Source organism: Orbicella franksi, chromosome 1 (assembly GCF_964199315.1).
Source record: "Orbicella franksi chromosome 1, jaOrbFran1.1, whole genome shotgun sequence".
Classification (NCBI taxonomy): domain Eukaryota; kingdom Metazoa; phylum Cnidaria; class Anthozoa; order Scleractinia; family Merulinidae; genus Orbicella; species Orbicella franksi.
In genome coordinates this window covers 18,632,626-18,652,439 of record NC_138145.1, presented here as the reverse complement: position 1 = coordinate 18,652,439, position 19,814 = coordinate 18,632,626, and the positions used below count along the sequence as shown (strand labels likewise).

Genomic DNA, 19,814 nt, shown 5'->3' with positions numbered 1-19,814 from the left:
CTTAATTTAAAAAGCTTTATTCCACCTCCGTCTTCATCCTTGCAAATATTTTGAGGTTTCACCGCGAGTTTTGCATTTTGTTCAGCTTAAAGTATCTGTTTGTGTCTCTTTACTACCAAGTTTCAGGAATATTAAAAGACCTTGACACGTTATCCAGTCGTGCGTTTGCTCGCTTGTTATCGAGCTGTTATCGATCGAATTCGGTAATACAATAGCAAGCGGAACACAAAAACTGCGATCGTAACTAATACGGTAGAGTGAAGCCAACACGACAAGTATCATTCGTTCGTGCGTAAGTGTTTTGAGGTTCTCATCATATCTTAAGTAAATGTTTAAATAAGCTCTGGTAAATCAAACGCAGAAGTGCAATTCCGAGAATCCTGGAAGTTGATTCCCATAGTTCTTCGGTGTACGAAAGGTTTCTAATCATTTTTAAGTTGTTGTTGTTGTTGTTGTTGCTGTCCTTTCCGTTGACTTCGTGTACAATCCTTACCACTGGGTTATTGCCTCCAATTCAACACAACCGTCCCTGTCTTGTCAATATCGTCAATATCGTCAATATCCATCATTTACTCGGATAGCACGTTAAAAGCGTTAAAATTCTTAGTTTTTAGAGGTTCAGTTTGCTTTCAAGACTTACAACAAATTATAACTACAGAGGATTATAAATCAGCCAGTTGGTGCATGTCAACATGACAACTGTCGAAAGCGCGTTTTACTGTTTTGAGATTACTTTCAGCTCTAATCAAACACTGAAAGACGACAGTTCCAAGGATCCCGGAAGTTGATTCCAAGAAATATCTTTTGAAGACCAATGTTCTCCAAATTTTTACTGCTGGGTTCTCCAAATTATTTTTAACGTAAACACAACCATAAGAAACCAGTTTCGTTTTCTTTCTGGAAAGTTGTTAGTAGAATTATGTTTTCCAAAATTTTTGTTTAGACTAACACTTAATGCAAATGTTTATAGTCCCCCATACTTTGTTTACCTTAGATGGTCGCTTCATTTCATTTCACGCTAATTATTCCTTTTCAACTCCTCTTGTTGAAAATTCAGTTAATTTCCTCTTAAAATTTGAATTTTTAAATAGCCGCGGGTTTCTGAGGAAATAATTCGTAATTTTGGCTATTCGGAACACGGCAACCCATGCACCATATTTTTATACAAATCTCGCCTTGTTGGAGTGCAGCCAGCATTCTTCGGATTCTCCCAACACTATTTGCTTAAATCATGACTCCTTTTGCTAAATTTTACTAGTAATTTAATTGCTTGAATTCAGAAATCTCCAGAGGTGTGAAAATTCTAGCAACTGGAAAACCAATTCGAAAGAAAATTCAAAACATTTTTCAATACTAAGAGTTTTCCAAGCGGCCCTGTCTTTAGACCCTGCATTGTAAATAGGACAAACCGGAACTTGAAATTGCGCTAAGAGCTGCGTTTATAAATTTCTATTTGCCTCCTCTCAGATAAGGCCTTTACGCTGAGTCAGATTAGAACAATCTGCAATCTGCAGAAAATACACTTTCTGTCTCATGCCTCAGTTAAGAGGAATCTTTAACTTTGCACTAAATGTAACTTGTCGTAATCATTCGATTTAGCGCCCGGCTGGAGCGCTTGTTTTATTTTGAGAGCTGAAGGGAGGGCGCTAACTGAAGACAGGGCACTCACTTTTTTTCTGGCATGAACACCCAAGTGTATGAACTTGACAAATGAGGGGTCTTTTGCCCGAAGGAATTGTGTACTCACATAGTGTCACATGGAAACAACATTCGAGAAAGTTGTTTTGAATGCGAGTATGTTGAGCTGTCCAGAAGGATGATGAACCATAGACGAGATCTCAGTGTACTACGGTGGCGCTATACAAATGACCCGTAAGCGAAAAGAACTACCACTAAAGGGTCATTCAAAAGGAGGGCGTATATCGGAAGGAGGCTACTAAATCGAATCATTACGGTTCCACTTAGAAATGTTTCTAACAACCCTATTCAACTCTATATTCACATTAATTACCTTGTTCCCAATATATTCATCAGGCTTCCAAGTTATAATTCCACCGCGAAAATGCGACGCTGTTGTCTGACTTGTGAAGATCACAAAAACAAACCAAGAGATCATAGAAGAAGCCATATTGCGCTAACAGACGCAACCACAGCACTCTGCAACTGACTGACTCAGGGCGTTGGCTGAAGTTTCGATTTACAGTTTTTGCTTGGACGCGCCACGTCAATAGGGTTCCAGGAAAGTTCTTGTTTGCACAACGAAGCCATTCTTGATATCAAAAAAGTAAAGAGCCCAAAGACATATTTAATTTCCACTCATACCAATCAATCAAGGGATTTTATTTCATGAGTCTATTTCCTCCAAACCAATCGTATCAGAAAGTTATAATCACCAGCTCTGGTGAATAAACATTAGACTAATCAGTGAGTCAGATTGTTGGCATTAAGCCAGTGCAACTTTGACCCAGGTCGGGTATGTGTCTACCCTCACGATTCAAGTGTATTCATGGATCACGTACACTGAAAAGAAAAAAGAAACAGGAATTCTGATATGTTTATCACTCGAGCAGTGATCGCGGTGGGGGACGGGGGGGGGGGGGGGAGACTCCAATATAAAAAAGACGGGGTTGCTCGTCGGAAATTGTGAAAAGAACCCCTAAGAGGTACCAAGATCCTGTTTTGTGGCCGTGGCTTGAAATTGTTTTTTACCCCCAAGAGGTAACAATTTTGACGCAAAATTAAAAGTTAGTGGATTTTCAAATATCTCCTGTCATATTTTTTCGGCTCAATGCCCTAAAAGGTACCGCAAAAGCTCCTGCTGTGGACCTTTTGAGGCTGAGCACCCTAAGAGGTACCAAGACCGCTTTTTTAACCCCTAAAAGTTACGATGAACAGCCCCGTTCTTTTATTACGAGAGCCCCCTCCCCGAGGCAGTAATTACCAAAAAGAATTGTTTTTATTCCGCTCCATAGAAAACAATCTGGTAGTCTGAGCATAACATGGACCATCATGTCAAAGCACAGTCAAGGGCATTACAGATGCCATTTGTTTCCCGAAATCTTATTAACGAATTTGATTTCATTCACAGCAAAACATTAAAAAGCCAAAACTATTCCTGTTAACTTCCACCTTGTACCAGGAAGCTGGTTTTAAATAATAAAGTACGGCCTGGTGACTTCTGTTTCGGGCGCAACGTGAGTACCGAAATTTCGTCACCAGCAAGCAGTCTGAGTATTACATCTCTCTATTCCTCCCGTCGGCTACACGTTCAACCCTATGGAAATCATTTTCTGATAGGGTAGTTCTTCACAGATGAAGTTGTTTCTATGATTGGCTGCCGGCTTATTGCATGCAAGTTCTACAAGCGCATTTCATAGTTGTGAGATTCGTTTCAGATGTTAGTCAAATGTTCTTAAATAAATCAAAGGCAAAAGGACAGTTCCATGAACTCCGGAAGTTGATTCTCGGAAATAGATCGTTTTCACTCACGTGGCCAGTATCCATGCAAATCTATTGAAACAAAAGGAAGTGTTTACATAAGAAAAGAGTTCAGCTCCTACAGGATGCCAATATGGCTGCCGTGATGTAATGTGAAAACGCTCTTTAATTTTCTTGGAGTGGATCAGTGATTTCCAATCCTTATCGCGGAGTTGCTGCTTCTCCGACCCAACTCCTTTCCCTTAAACGAACACAACAACTTAAACATTTTCGTTTCTGATTGATCGGCCTTTCTCAAGACCTGATAGCAAAGTAACGAAAATTGTTAGCAGCTATGTAACAAAATCAAGTGTCTCCCAGGCTTTGCTGTATTATCCGCCTGTCTGGTTAGTTACTTTGTTTTGATTATCTAAAATATCTAAAATCTGCGTGTAGTCTAGGTATTTTGTTCTTTTGTTAAAAGAACTGCAGGAAATATAATTTTACATCCAGTATTTTCTGCCTTTTACAAACTATCAATAACCTATACCTGCTGTAGTGTTCGTTCAGTTTGAGCAGCGCAACAAAAAAAAACAACAACAACGGGGAAAAAGCGCAAAGTGAAGGAAAGGCGATGGGTTTGGAGGCAGGGGAGCTCTCTCTCACCAAACGGATTTCTTTTTTCGTTCGCTGTTTTTCGTGCTGTGCCCCAACTAAGGAAACACCTGGAACAGGATGAGCTATTTACAAAATCTATTTACCATGTTTACGTAACCATGACTTTTCACACGTAACTTTAAAATGTCTTGATTATAAAGATCTCTTAGGAGGTAAAAATTATTGCCCAAAAATACTGCCCAAAAATGAAATCCCCAATTCCTTTGTTCGAAAATTCAGAACTGGGAACTGGAAATAAAAGAAACTACTCAGATGAAGACCTGTGGAGTTGAGCTGTAGGTAATCAGAAATCTCATACCTCATACCCAGATCTCACTCTGTGGGGAAATCTGGGCCAAAGATTACGTAATCAGTATGAGATTTTCAGGTCGCTTCCTTTGGTTGAATCCTAGACGGTTCTTGAGCGCGGGTAAGAGTTGCGCGAGTACGAAGCTAAACGTTTTTGAATTCGAGTTACTGATAAGCTGACGCTAAGAGTGCTACAATCGAATTTAGGTTGAGTTAGTTGCAAGGTTGAAGGCTTGTCCTTTCTGCATTCAAATCCCGAGAGAAACTACATTCCTTTCCCTCGTCCACAGCCCGGGGGGTGGGGATACTCCCTTATATGGGCTATGTAGGTATTTGCGGCCCCAAAGGGTATGGTTTTTCAGCCGTTTTGGTCATAAATAGGGTATCGATTTTAGCCATTTTGATCATTATTAGGGTCTTGTTTTTGCACTCTAGTCTTAAATTGGACATGTTTTTCAGAAGAAGCTACTTTTTCATCATTATCGATAAGACCGATCAACAAAAGCCCTTCACGATGCCCTTAAAGTCAGTCTGAACAAGGGAGCTAAGTATAAGGCAGGTCTGAAACAGGGTATTGGTAGGGTCAGGTCAGAAATAGGGTATTGAAAATCGCAGATTTTGGTCATAAATAGGGTAAGGGTTTTGGGAAGAGGGCCGCACACCTCCGCTTTCTCGGAGTATCTCTTCCCCCCCGCCCCCCCTCAGGATACACAGGCTACGTTGTGTTAAATCCAAGATGGCGAATGACTGGTAAAGAAGACCATAAGGACGAGGTTGTGAATCATTTAGTGTTTGTGTCGAAAATATATATAATACAGATCCAAGTTCTGTAATTAAATATGATGATCTTGCTGTGCTAGAATTGTAAGTAGCGCAAGTAATCTAATTATGTTGTATTGTAAGCAGTGTAAGTATTAGTATTGTTAGTAGCGTGAGTATGCGTATTGTATAGAGTAAGTGTTAGTATCGTAAGTGGCATAAGTAATAAGTTTTTTGTAAGTAGTGTAAGTAACTACATTAATATTGTATTGTAAGCAGTGTAAGTACCAATGAATTAAAATAAAATAAAAAACCCTCCAAACAAAAAAACAAAAAAAACGTTCTGTAATTAAATGTCTACAGGATGTGGATAATCTTGCCAAAGGTCACCGTAGCCATGGTGATCAATTTCATCACTGTCAATGCGCGAACCAATGAGCGGCGTCACCAAGTAATATCCTAGACCTCGACCAATCACAACAGCCACGAAGAGCCACGTGTTGTACGTCATAGCAACTAACATAAGGAAATACGCAAAAGAGAGCTCAGACACAAACAGACACGTCTTTGAAAACTGGATCGAAACGTTCGACCTGCAGAAACCAAAAGAAATGTATTTGTTCATGTGGAAACGTTTCTTTAATGCATTCAACTCTTTCAATCACTGCTCAAAATATTTTAAGTTCCTCTTATGAAAAATTAAAAGTGTTATAGTATCAGTTTGTCTTAAATTTCCCGCATCGTTCACATTTGTCTCTAAAATAATCTTCTTGTCCGTTAAAAGTTTTCGTAAGTTTTTAAGCTGACAATTGGCTCAGCGCAACAACAACAATATTAATTCCAACTTTCTTACAGTGAACTTTGGACAGGTCTGGACAAGTGGACATTTTTTTCTGGTTAAAACTAAAACAAACCGTAATTATTTTTCATAACTTGATGTCAACCTGTTATCTAGTTGTTATCTAGTTGACATTGATCACAAAAAAGGTCGTCACAAACATTATTGACATCTTACTTGTGCTTGATGTTCTCAAAATCAGACTTCTTCCTTGCCAAAGTCTTTTCTCTTTCCTGGTGAGAAAGATGCGACCGTAAGTGGACGTGAAGACCTGTCATGCATTCGTACAGCACTGCCAGGGCTAGAACGGCCACAAAAGAACCAGTAACAGCTGCAATGAAAGAGGTCAAGTTATGTATAAAGTGAATAAAGTAGATGTTGTTCTACACGGGACTTTTTTAAGGTTAAAATGTTCTTATAGCGCGACGTTTCGGACAGTTTCACTGCTCTTTTTTCAGGCACCGTAATGTGGCTAAATATGGTTTCACTCTGAAAAGTGGGGAAAAATAAGATCCAAAATCCACTAACTTTCATCGTTTATAGTCTTTATAGGGCGACTAAGTTGAGATTGGAAAAGACATTCGTATGTTGCGTCAAAATTAAGGCATAGGATGTAGGCCGTTTAATCCGTTAAGCAATTTTGAGCAAAGTAACAATAGTAAATTTATCCGAGTTCATTGACGTGATCAATCGCGCAGTAGTGTTTGTTTATCTGATTGAAACACGAAAAGCCAGACGAAACTTTTGACCAACTGATTTAACTTAAACCTACTGCAAAGCTTAGTTGGCTTGGCATCCTAAGACGCAGGGGACTCAATGACGTAAGTGCTCGTCGCCCTTCTACAAGGTCGGATGTTTTAAGGATGAAAACACAACATAGAGTGGTTGCAAAAGATAAGATATGGATTAACCTTGAAGGTCACTGTTGTTTTGCTTTAGAGACCTTGCATAACCGAGGTGTTTTAACGTTTTTTTTTCCTGCTGATATATCGTCCATCATACTCGATTATAAATGAAGGAATTACAGAAATCCTTATCGCGAGATACTGAGGCTTGTTCAGCCTCTTTATACAGAGACGGCCTTATTAGTGGAGAGGGGTGCGTGACAAGCCCATCATGTCTGCATATGGCTTGAACTGCTGAGATTCGAAATAGAAATGGAGCTCTGCTACTCGGGTGAAAATGTTACTCCGACATTTTAATTAAATCATGAATACGTTTTAAAACTAGCTGCCTATACGATGCCTTCGTTTAGGAACTCTTTAATTTTCGCGGCCTATGGAAAGCTTTTTTAAACAAATATTGAAATAAGCGCGCGTGAAACCGATTTGATTTAGGAGCGATGAAAGCTCGAAGACGCTTACGCGATTTTTTTTTCCTCGAGGATAACTTGACCACACTTCTCTATACAGTATATGTATTTCAACGCCTCAAGTACCCTGGCTACTCTCTGAAATATAACTGACAATTTTTCCAAATCTAATCCGTGGCAGCTAGCACTAATTCGTTTACTTTACATGGAGAAAAATTCAAGGAATGCGGAAGGGTTTATTTTTAACATTTCGGAGTGCTTCCGTTCCGTTCTCTGCCTGACACTATATGAATAGCTGAATAGCCCTTAAGAATGAATTTGCTACGTTTTCATTTTGCGAATTTGTTTTGCCGCAATCTGCACATGAAGCGTCTAAAACAAAGAAACGTAATGTGATAGGTTTAAGTGTACAGCGAGGTCTTCAATGAAATACATGAGCCGGAGATTTGCACGCACACAAACTGATTTGGCTGCGCTATAAACCAAGTGTTAATTATTAGAATCACACAGCACATTCTGACCAAATTCTACTTACTCACCTTGGGTAGAGGTAGCCCTCCATTGTTGAAACAATATGATTAGTTCACTGGACGCTGCCGCAGTAAAATACATCTGAAAATCAAAAGAAGGAAGAGTTGTTTCTTAAGTTTAACACTGCACCAGCCAAGTTGCTGAATGATGTTTGTTTCGCTACGCGTTCTCTTATGGTCTCAGGTTTTTGCATAACAAGGTAATTTACGCAAGGCATTAAGCATACGTGCTGGCTTGCTTGCAATTCTAACCGGTGTATCAGTTGCAGGTTTTCTTCCTCAGTTCTGTCAACTTTTAAGGCAGTTTATACTTGAACTGTGCCCTTGGTTTGAAGATGTTGCCAAAATTGTGCTGTAAACCAAATCCATCACTAAGCAGCTTTTCGACAAAGATCAGGACTGCTTGCTCCTTGTAAACATACCCCGACCTGTTATCCTTCAATGTTTACCATGGTAACGGAATGCCGCCACGACGCAGGAATTTTGTCTTCGGTGATCAGATGATGGCAATTTTCACACATTTTAAAACTGGATTTTAATGGCTTACACAGTTACATCAGGAAAACTGCACAGTTCCCCGTTAGCCTGCTTGCGAGCAGGATTACCTTTGAGTCACGCGCGTGACAGGCGAAGATCTAGAGGGAATCCGCGAAGGAAGCGATACTTCGAAAGGAGTCTGGTGAAGAGGCGCTCGCATGCGTGATCCCCAAACTTAGGCCTGCAGGGTTCTGCAGGGTTCCGCAGGCTACCCGTTAGCTGCTTCCCTTTCAAGTTGATATTGTGTTACTACCTCGTTATCCATTTTCAGATGCTTAACACTGCTTTTCCATGGTTTAATGAGTAACATGCGGTCTGAAAACTGTTAATTATATGAAATAAAAGTGATAGTGATTAATTAATGTGTGAGAAAAATCAGCTCTACATTGTATGTGTGTAATGTCGTCAGTGATTCCATTTAGCAGCAAAGCGAAATCATGATACTCAAAAGCACTATTTTCATACATTTGACTCCACAGCATCATAGACACGGGAATATTTGTTGACTTTCAGTTTAAGGTATATTAGCTTTCAGTGCAAATTTACAAACGTTCTATCACGAATACCGTTCTCTGATTGGTTACATAATTCTATTCTGTTGTAGATAACGAGAAGCCATTTTTAACAAAATGATAGCCTCATTTTGCGTTTACGAAGTGACTGTGAGGAGGATTTAGGTAAAGTTTTGAACAACTGGTATATTTATATTAAAACAATTAAAATATTCGCTCTCGATATTTATGAGTGGTAGCTGACTTGTCACGCGATATTAATCTCGAGTACATAATCTAATTATTTTATAAATATCCATAGTTTTAATGCATTGCGCAAACGTAGATCACGACCTTGCATGCTTTAGAGTCTGTTTGCGTGGGAAACAATTCAAGCAAACACAAACAGCACATTCCACGTAACATAAATTTATTAGTCGTCACCCTACTGACAACTGCAACGAGAAAAGAAAGACGGTGAATATTGCCTTTTAATAGGAAATGACGATAATAACGGAATTCTCGGCGTATTGACTGCCCGCAAATGCAATACCGCCATATTCCTGACTGATCAGTATTTCCTGAAATAAGGCCAACCTGATATTTCATGTTTTCTTCCGTTAAGATCATTTGAAACTCGCACTAAAAATATTCGGAACAACACCACAAAAGAATATTTACCTTCCGACAAAACCAAAACGTGTAGTATATAGAGCAATCATTTCTAATTTGAACTTTATATACATGCCACGTTTAGTTACAACTCTTGAATTAGCAGCAACATTGCCGTGATCCTAAACTAATTTTGCTCAAAACGGTAATAAAAAGCAGACAATGCTGTCCCGCTGCTGATTTATAAAATAAGAATTTCATAAACTCTCACTCAGTATATAAATTGGGCACAATCCCTTTTTTGGCGACATGATTTTCGAGCCTCTCCTTTCCCAGACGTCACTTTTAAAATACGACGGTATATTACTCAGTTTACTAGCTTTGTCGATCGGTTCCTTTGTGGGGCACCATTATTGCATGTGAAATTATATCTTATTGGTGCATTTCGTATGATCCTTTTTATCTTACCGAGCTTTCCGGCTTCATGGTATAAATCGAGCCTAGGTATAAACCCGGGGTATAAACATGAACTGCACCGAATTCATTGTATTCTATAGTATAGGGACAGCAAATTAACGTGTATAGATCATCGACGAAAACTGAGTAGTCGCATTTAACTACATATGCTACAATTAATTTTAGTTCTTTCAATCACTGACTAGTGATTTTTCAACACATAGTTATTAGAGGTCAACAGACAATCTAATTTACCTGGATTGATCTGTCGCGTTGCTCTGTGTTTCTATTCTTTGTAAAATCAGATGGATGAAGCTTACTTCTCAGTTAAGCCCCAGGAATACCAGAGAAAGAAATACCTTTCTTAACAAAGTTTCATACGGGCAACAGAAATGATTCCTCTCGTATTCCTCAGTACGCCGATCAGTACTTCAAAATATATAAGCTATTACGTCAGTAGAGCGACGAAAAGTGCGTTCCTTGTTGCCTAACAATTTGCTCCCACGAAAATTAAAGTGGCTTCCTGTAGTTTTAAAGAAGTAAATGAGCCCAACCTTTAACTCTTTATTTGTCTTCAGGATGTCTTGCTCCAACTAACAACTGTTTACTTAAGTCTTTAACCACCATATGCGAGAAAATACAACTACAGTGTACGTAAGGAAGAGTTTTAGTTCTTGATCCCCTTCGGCCAGGATTATAACATTTCCATATCCTGACAGATACTGAGCTCCATGGGAGACCTGTCAGAAAGATCTTTCATTTTGTTGAACCTTCATAGGTCAATTAGGTCAATAAAATGTCTCATTTCTTATCAATGGCAGACGCTTTCGTGTCGTTAATAGAGACGGCTTAATAGAGACGGCTTGGAAAAAGAGATTCTATTTCTCAGCAACGCAAACGCCAGCAAAAACAAAAAACAAAAAAAAAACATTGGTGCCATGCTCCCGCGGTTAGGTGGCGTCTCGTTCGCCATCATGGTAAAGAAGTGCAAATGTCCCTGGGTATCTTGCGCTTGTCCGTGGAGCTCACTTTCGTGCTGCACGTCTCAACGAATTTTTCATAAATCTCCGAATTACATTTAGGTTCGAGTCAAACGTAGTAGCGTACATCAGTCTTTTCGAGTTTACTTTTTATCCCCAAACAAACGTTGTCGCGTCCATTTGCTTTGAAAGTAGTATCTTTTGGGTTCAAAAAAAGCTCGAGCCATGCGTAGTATAGTGTAACTATGTAACCATTTTTTAGTAAAAATATTAAAAGTAATAAATCTCTTTCTCCATATGCATGCCACGTGCTCATATTCCCCACACCTTCACTGAAAACTTGAGGCACTCTGGTTTGGCCCCGTCCACACTGCGCCGGATGAATATTAAAAGGCAGCTTTATTTCTACAGTTAGGCCTACCGTCCACACTAATCCGTCACGATGACTGATGACTGCCCGATATTTTTTCAAAAACAAATCCAAAATGGCCGCTGATTGTTGCGTTTTCAAATTTTTCCGGCGTAGTGTGGACGGAAAACATTTGATGCGTTTTCAGAGTGAAAACGCCGTTTTCAAATTTCTCCGGCATAGTGTGGACGGGGCCTTTGGCTTTGCCGCTTTTCTACTTAAGGTATCAACACCGGCAAATAAAGGACATTTTGAAAAATAAAAAATATATATAATATTAGTGCTGTAAGAATTATTTTCCTATTAGGATGAGTTATCGGTGACTGGAGTCACGGAAATGTCAATTTTTTTTTCAGGTTGAAGCATCTGAAGGTGTCAAATTGGTTAATTATTAAACTGGTCAAAATCAAGAAATTTGTATTTTTCTTGCATGGTGTTTTAAAATCTTGCAAAAACCGCTTTGAGATACATTCAGCAGAACAGTTTACACCAATAGAGTTTCAGCCTCAGTTGTAAATGAAAGATTTCCAACTAAAATGTGCAATTTTCTGTTTGCAAAATTTTATTAACTTTGTTAATGTTGTTTTCGTCATGACCTTATCCATTTTCAGTATAGCTGCAGTCAGTTTTCTCTCCGATTTCTATCTCGTAAGAACAACAATCTGATCATAGCTTGACGCATAGTTTGAATTCTCAAACAATTAATGATTGGGTTACTAAATGAATTCAGGATAAGAAAAGAAAGTACAAGTGGACGAAACCTATCAAGCCATCGCGGATCCCAGGTGAACATTACACCAAAATTAATGAAACCACCTGGTAACAGAGACAACACAACAAAACCAATAATAACAGCAGTGGTTTTCCAGGCCTTCTTTTCCTTCAGAAAGTGTTCAGTGTCTTCTCCTGTAGGAATCTGTTCAGTTGGGATTTGCCTTTCATGGCGTCTTGTGACCAAATAAACAGAAACATGACAATACACCATTATTAATACACAGGTAAACGTCAAACCTTGGAGGACGAAGACAGGAAGCGAAGTATCTACTAACAATTTGAAAATGGTGAACGCCCCAGCTAAACACCAGGAAAATGCTATAGCTATCACTAAGCGAAATTTGGTTACAATGTTGTAGTACTGCAACGAATAACGTATAGCGATATAACGATCAACGCTAATCACCCCGAGGTGAAAAGGTGACGTTAAAACAGAGAGAAACCTTAACGGAGAAACAATCTTTTTCACTAAGGTGCAGTATGTTGTCACTGAACCGCCAGCAATTGCGAAGATTTCCCCTGCGATGGAGGCTGGTAAAATGGCAGTTCCCGTTAGCAGATCTGTTCCTGCCAAAGATGCTAACAGTATGTTGCTTGCACTTTGAAGTCTATGTGTCGTCCTAACTGCAGCTATGACTAACACATTCATAAGAATAACGAAAGGACAGCAAAACACCTCGAGAATTATAGACGCCAATGTAACTGAGAAGCTTATCATGAAATATTCCTCATCTTGGAATCGGTGACAGTATTCTCTTGGAAGTGGGACTGTCGAGTTGGTAACATCTAAGGAGGTGTTTTGGTACATTGACATGGTCTTTGGAATTTGTGAGGCAGAATGTTGCAATTTACCTTCGAAGTAGCGATTAACATATTGTCATGCAAATCGGCGGTGTTGAAGCTCAACGGACGGGCTTAAAGAGTGCGCGGCATGGAATCAGGGATTTGTTATTTTTAATAACATTAATGTCACTGAAAAAGTTCCACCGGAAATAAAATATAATAACGATGTTGAACGCGGCACGAAAACGTTAACACCATGGTGCATGCATGGTCAAAGAATGTGAATTTACTTTAAACTCCAGTAACATTTGAAAAACAAACAAATGTTTTTGGAATCAGTAAAAAAGGAGTTTCTTATAACTTCATGTTTCCTCTCCTTTTTGTGCCGATATATTGTAATGCTTCGTGAAATCTAGATAAGCCTTTGTTGATTCGAACTTTAGAATATAATAAATCAGAAAATATCCTTTTTGGTTATTGCCCAAAACAGCCATAACTTACTTTTAAAGTCTGACATGAAGCTGAGAAATACAACTTGTGTCTTGTCCAACATTCTTTTCCAGCCCAAAAACCTGCTAATTCTTCAGTGTTGACAAGCTTCCCTTTGGAAAAATCTGTTTAATTTAATTCGAAACAAGAATTTACTGAAGATTATCTAAGATTACTAGCAAGCTCTATTCTAAAAAACTGAGTAATACATTTCGGCGCGGTGCTTAATCTTTGTATTACTGAATTCTTTCATTTACGATTTTATTAAAAAGAAGCCGTCACAAAAAGTGGTGCAGAATATTCATGCATTAGTCTAGGATTTTCATTAAAATTATTCGAAGACGATATGCATGTACACACATATTCCTTTGGTAGCTTTGCCATCGGAAAAAAAAGCGATCAACTTGGGTTACGATCGCTCAAACCGGTTTCATTGCTACCAAAGCAGAAGTATACATTGTTACGCTAAATGTGATTAAAAGGTACAATACATGTTGCACTTGTTTATAGCCGGGTGTGACTCCAGTGATTTAAAAAAGATTGATGAAGCTATGCTTGCACAGGAAAATAACTTTAATGTTTGATATCCATAAAATTACTTTTAAACATTTTTAGCCTTGTAAATATTTGTCAATATTTGCGAATTTTATGGATATCGAACAAGTAAAATACCAAACGTTTTCGACATGATGTCATCTTCAGGGTGAAAAAGCCGTCCGCTACTGTCATAATTTATAACCGTTAAGTAATATCCGATGTCGCCATGTAACAGTGAATGTTTGAGTATCCTTATTTCTCTCATGCAGGATCTTGTACAAGAGACTATTCTTTGAAGAAATTTAAAATAAAGAAAAAACACGGTGTTTTTTCTTCTTTTTTCTCCTTCTGATACTGTCTCGATAAGACGTTTCGTCTAGTTTCGGAATTTCGGCAAATTTTGATGGGGCATAATTTGCGGGTTATTATGTTTCTCTTCACAGTTTTGTAGTTTTTGGACAACCCTTATGCCCCGCCCCCCTCCACCCCCTCCATAGGAAAGAGATAAGCAGCAAATTCTCACTGTAGAGTTCCGAAATTTTTAGGCATACTTGATCAACCCATTTCAGTTCCGTAAATATTTATGTCAAATTCAATTTTGAAACAATCATATGCAACAAAAGTGAGATGGCATTACCATGTTATAAAGATATCTCTCTCGTATGCAAAACTATGAAATAATCACGATACTGCAGCACATACAATGACATGTAGCCCCAATGATGCAGTCCCTTTAAAAACACAAAGGAATTCACTCAGGGAAGCAAAATGACTTAATACAAAGACTACATTTAAGACTTCATTCAACAGCAATTAAATAAACTCACAAAATTATTATATATCAGGAACCACAGGGCCTTGAGGGCCTGTCGTTATTTTTACGCTAAACGATCTTTGCAAGATTTCCCTATATTTCAAAGCTCGTTGCTTCTTTGAATTCGGTTGCTGAGTTAGTAGCTAACCATGATAACCTAAACCATGTGTAAGTTCAGTTTTAACTTTTTTAAAAGACTTTAAAAAGCGAAGTGCTCACCTCAGTGCATTAGTCAATTTGATTGACTCCGTAGCTCTTTGGGCTCCATTATCAGTCGTGTGGCGAGAAATGCGCAAAGCGGGGCTGATCTGCCGGTGCCTGGAAACTACTTCGTCCCGGTCTATTCCTAAAACTCTCGGTTGACGTGCAATCTCGCGCGCTGCGAGGAGAATGGTAAAATAGGCGCTCACAGTCCTAAAACGTCTCAGAATTCTCCTTTTTTTTTACATTACAGATATAGTCCTAGTTCATTTGCGGGTTCTTCCTGGGCGATAGGTCATGGGTCTTCTCTATTATTACGCTCCTACCAGAGCTGAAAGTCGCGTACGGTACAGAAACTTTAATTTGCCATAGAAATAAAAAATGGAAAAAGAAAATGCAAAATCTTGATAAACACAGCCGTCAAATTTCATTCGCATCAAAAACAAACTTCCAGTTTGATTGCCTCTGAGAATAAAAAGCGTTCACACCACCAAGTAAGAAAGGAAAAAGTTCGGAAAATAAACCGTCCCCAAAACCAAACTTTGATGCAAGGCTGCGCATGCATGAAGCGACCTCTGCCAAATTCCAACCCCTCCCCCCCTCTCCCACCTCTGCTTAAATTTGCCCAAGAGCATTTGAAGGTACAGAGAGCTTTCTATTTGTCATTCGTAACTCTTTCAATAAAGGTCTATAAACGCAAGATCGAGATGTCCGAAATTCTCAAATTACTTTGGGCTATTTTTTGGGGTGGAGTAGATGGGAAAGTGAAACGAAAGAAATAGTAGTGTTGATGTTAAAGGTGGAGGTGCTGATAAAAGTGAATGGTCACAGTGATGTAGAGGTAGATAATAACAAAAATGTGGAATCGCGGAGGAGCTCCCACAATCTGCTCGTCGCCGAACTTTGTTTCGTAACCACGGTGCCTTTATTCGATGTCTGTGTTCTAGTTTCTTTCGGTAATGAGAGTTTTTATACCTTTGTTACATGGTATTTTGCGGGAAGAGCTGGATATTGATGTGGGGACAATACAAAACATACAGCTGGGTTAATTGCTATCACATTTGCGCGCGCGAGGAGGCCTCGTGAAAAGACCGCTGACGAAACATCAAATGATCGGTTTGCAAGTTGTGGAGCCAGGGTTTTCGGCCCAGGCCCTGTCGCCCACCTCCCTCTCCTTCCCGAAAAATATCAAAAAGCAAGTACGTACGTTTTAAATGAGCGTTTATTAAAGCTTTAACCCCTGCACGCTATATTTTTGAATCTATATGACTAAATCTGTCCTAGAACACAAGAAACAAAACCACGACAAAGTGAATCGTCAATGATGGCCGTACGGGTGTGGTCGAGGTAGATTTTGTTTTAGACTGAAAAAGCTAATTCTAAAAACAAAATGCCGTTATCGCTATCTATTGTCCCTTAAAAACCTTTTGGATTGCTCTTTTGTTAAGACGAAGAATCTGAAAATCGTCTCTTAGTTTGTTAGCTTAGCACTCCAGCAGAGAAAGCAAAAACCGAAGCAGGCACGCTTTCGACGGCGAACGGTTTTGTTCTGGTCAGAGCAACCCTGAGAGGCCTGGAAATGAACCTGCAGTCCCACCCGGCATTGCTTCATTTTGGTCAAATCTTTGCTGGCGATTTCAGAATTGATCTTCTTAACCATCCCCGCTCCAAAGATGTCCGCTGCAAAAGATCAGAAAAGAAGTATTCTATTTAATATCAAATGAACTCCAAATAGTAAAAAGCTACCACTTTCTTTTCAGTAATTTTCGTCGAAGCATTTCATAGAGACATGCAACTTCTGAAGGTTCAAAAAGCTAGGATTTACCTGGCAGTAAAGTTTGCAGTTCTTGGTCAATCTCTCGCAGCCGTGAACAGTCTACTACTTTGTAGTAGAGGAAGGCCTTTCTATAGACTGGCGTGTTACTTCCGGGTTCGCTCACCAACTTTGTGGTGACTTCTTTTTTATACCCGTGACTCTCGAGGTCTACCTTCTCCAACAGTTCCAGCATCTTCTGATCTGACATTTTGAAACTGGGATCGAAGACTTTCACTTCTATGGATTCTTTCACGGTAGCATCTATAAAGAAACAGTTCAAAATTTGTTGAACACAAAGAAAATAACCATTCTTGAGGCTAAAATGTTACTGTAATGAAATTAAGAATAACGAAAGTTCGATAATTTTCTTCGTTTCTTCAAAAAATATCAACAAAATTCTTAACAAATATTTTTGCAGCATATCTCGGTGCTTTTGGACTATTTAACCAGTCTCAGTCACGAGGGATTGTACCGTTACCGTTACAATTAGCTGCCATTTAGGGATGCCCAGTGTACCGCGTCTTAAGGCAAAGAAAGGGAGTAATTCAGACGTACCGACAGTCGATGAAAAGAAAAGAAATCCAATCAGGCCTGGAATCAAGTAAGAAAACATCATCGTCATCTCGGAGTGGAACGTTGCTCTTCACGAAGGTTTCGCCGCGGACGTGTCTCTCTTGAAACCAAAACGCTTGGTAAAGAAACGACCGAACCGTGGCAATTTATAATCTCAATGATCGACGCGGCGATGAACTATTTTAGAACAGTGGCAAACAATCGCCAGGATTTTGTAACATGAAAAAGTCGGTTCCGTCTACGTGTACCGCAGCGAGATGACAGGAAGATATACTGCTTGAAAACAATACGACCCGCGAACAGCACTTGCTAAGACAATTTTTTATCAATAGCAAAATGAATAATTTAAGAATAATTTAACGCGAAGTAAAAAATGTAGGAATGGGCAGATGCTATACTGAACTATAAGCAACTGTAAACGGTCACCGATTAAGTCCATCACTCATTCCTTAATTTTTGCGAAGGACAAGAGTGCTATACTGTAGCTGAGTAGTCGGCTGTAGCTCTATACAAGTGCCCTGACAGACTGAAAGACCGGAATTCTTCCGTGAACATTTTCCATCCAATCTCGATTCATCTATCTAATAACTGTAAGAAAAATCGGCATTGTCACTTCATTCCTCCTGTTTTTTTTTTGTTGTTGGTTTTGTTTGTTGTTTTTTTTGTTAATGCGAAAAAGCGCTAGCACTGCTTTAAAAACTATCGAAAATTGCTCAGCCACTTTGCTGGTATGCAAATCTTTCGCAAAACACGGGCGTCGCACTGACAAACTTGTGTTTACTTTTCCAAAAGTTCAAACTCAATCAATCTTTGCTCTTTGCAGATCTCATGCACTATACAAAAAGAAATAAAATACTTCAATGGATTTTCGTATTACAGAAGTCTGAAGGTTACCGTACACCTTTAGAGGTGTCTCACGTCCAAGCGATGTAGCGCGTCCGATTTAAACTGTAGATACCAAAACCCCTATATCAAATTAAAGCTTATAGAGCTGGCTATCAAACTATACCAAGAATTTTGAAATATAATGAATTATCGAATTTTTCACAACCACTAAATGCAAGCTTCCGAATCACCTTTTGAAAGCTACAAGTCGAAGCGATTTTTTTTTTTCGCATATTTAATTTGTCCCCCAGTTTCCGGACCGAAAGCGCTAAAAAACTTGTCTGCGATTTGCCATATTCAGTTTCAGTAACTTCAGTGAAAAGTTACAGAATATTTTGGAAATAGAATTAAAAAAGAATGGAGTCATCGCAGAAAAAATCGCTTTGGGATCAAAAATATTTGGAAATAAAAAACTTGCAGACATGGTTTTGTTGTTTATATGTCAAACTAGCTACTGTCCAAGGAGACAGTAGCTAGAGAACAAATTCCCTTTGACTTGAAGCTTTCAAAAGGGACCAAAAAGATGATTCGGACCAAAAAGATGTTTCGCTACATCCGTTTGGAAACGAGACGTCTCTAAAGGCAACCTTAAACAAGAAAATAACAAAGTCAAGTAACTTTTCTTCCAATTAAAGAAACCATCGATATATGAAGCCATAACCACAACTTAACACACCAATAATAAAAATTCCCTCCGTTATGAATTGACAACTACTGCGGCAAGCCTGAGCATTAGTAAAGAACTTGCTACGATTCAGCCTCATTCAAAAAGTCAAACCATATCTGAAATGAAATATCCTGGTCCCAGAGGTTTTCCTTGATTTTTCTTCTTTTCGCGAAACGGCGAACACGAATGGCGCGAAGCGCCGCTTCGCGACTCGTGTTATCACCGCTTCGCGGCTGTCTCGCAACTCTCTCATGCGGAGAAAAATCAAGAGAAGAGAAAAAGCAAGAAAAACCTCTGGGACCAGGGTAGAAATAAAAAATCTCTACTGAAAAATCACGAGGAAACTATATATTTTTAAAATAATATACAATCGTCACAGGGGACCCCAACACTTTATCAGCAATAAAAATAAATACATGTACTGTTATTTACCTGTGTTCCTGTGTCTTTATTTTTGAGTCGTTTCGGAAGGGATTTGAATGAAGCGAAGGATAATAGAAACTATGACGCTCCAAAGCGACAGACGTGATAATATTCGGAAATGTAAACTGCCTTCGCTTCATCAGGATTCAAACCCTTTCTAAAACGACTCAAAAAGACTCAAGAACACAGGTAAATAACAGTACATTTATTTTACTTCTGATTTAGAGTTCGGGTCCCCTGTGCACTGCTCTGCGATATTACTGTAACCCTGTTTGTGATAGTAGCAGTGGATTGTACGTATGATTTTGTGCTCTTCGATCCCGTTTTAATGATAACTGAGGGACAGTGTATTTGACGAAGAAAATACAAACTCACTTAATCTGTCTTATTCGATTCCTTCAAACATTTACCCATTAAAATTCCTCGGAAACTGTTGGAAGGAGAAGGTACTACACTGAACTAAAAGTAACGTTAACGGGAAACAAAGTTCGTGTCTTCTATGTTTTTGTTCTGGGAGAATAAGGCCATAGATGGCATACAATTGT

The 19,814-nt window shown here is 39.0% G+C and overlaps 3 protein-coding genes across 10 annotated transcripts in view; all 3 read right to left on the bottom strand.

Moving 5' to 3' along the window:
* The window catches only part of LOC145494800 (uncharacterized), a 21,703-nt gene extending 19,134 nt beyond the window's left edge, over window positions 1–2,569 (bottom strand). For 6 of the 7 annotated variants that reach the window (XM_081474375.1, XM_081474388.1, XM_081474395.1 and 3 more), the window contains exon 1: window positions 2,012–2,569. In XM_081474375.1, the coding sequence (XP_081330501.1) occupies window positions 2,012–2,128 (117 nt within the window). In that variant the 5' untranslated portion in view covers window positions 2,129–2,569. The remainder of the gene's footprint in view (window positions 1–2,011) is intronic. The other variant, XM_081474416.1, reaches the window with a different exon arrangement.
* Window positions 2,570–2,599: 30 nt separating this feature from the next.
* Window positions 2,600–10,327, bottom strand: LOC145494881 (protein SLC31A2-like). Of its 2 annotated transcripts, none has more exons than XM_081474445.1 (4): window positions 10,174–10,327; window positions 7,832–7,904; window positions 6,158–6,311; window positions 2,600–5,735 (listed from the first exon to the last, which is right to left on the bottom strand). In XM_081474445.1, the coding sequence occupies exons 2-4, from the start codon at window positions 7,902–7,904 to the stop codon at window positions 5,492–5,494; spliced, it is 471 nt and encodes a 156-aa protein (XP_081330571.1). In that variant the 5' UTR covers window positions 10,174–10,327; the 3' UTR covers window positions 2,600–5,491. The 2 variants fall into 2 exon arrangements, with proteins under 2 accessions (XP_081330571.1, XP_081330564.1); XM_081474438.1 differs by lacking the exon at window positions 10,174–10,327 and adding an exon at window positions 8,075–9,936.
* Window positions 10,328–14,597: 4,270 nt separating this feature from the next.
* LOC145483593 (uncharacterized) lies at window positions 14,598–17,809 on the bottom strand. Its single transcript, XM_081462131.1, has 3 exons — window positions 17,277–17,809; window positions 16,731–16,982; window positions 14,598–16,585 (listed from the first exon to the last, which is right to left on the bottom strand). Exons 1-3 carry the CDS (start codon window positions 17,341–17,343, stop codon window positions 16,377–16,379), a joined length of 528 nt encoding a protein of 175 aa, XP_081318257.1. The 5' UTR covers window positions 17,344–17,809; the 3' UTR covers window positions 14,598–16,376.
* Window positions 17,810–19,814: the final 2,005 nt, after the last annotated feature.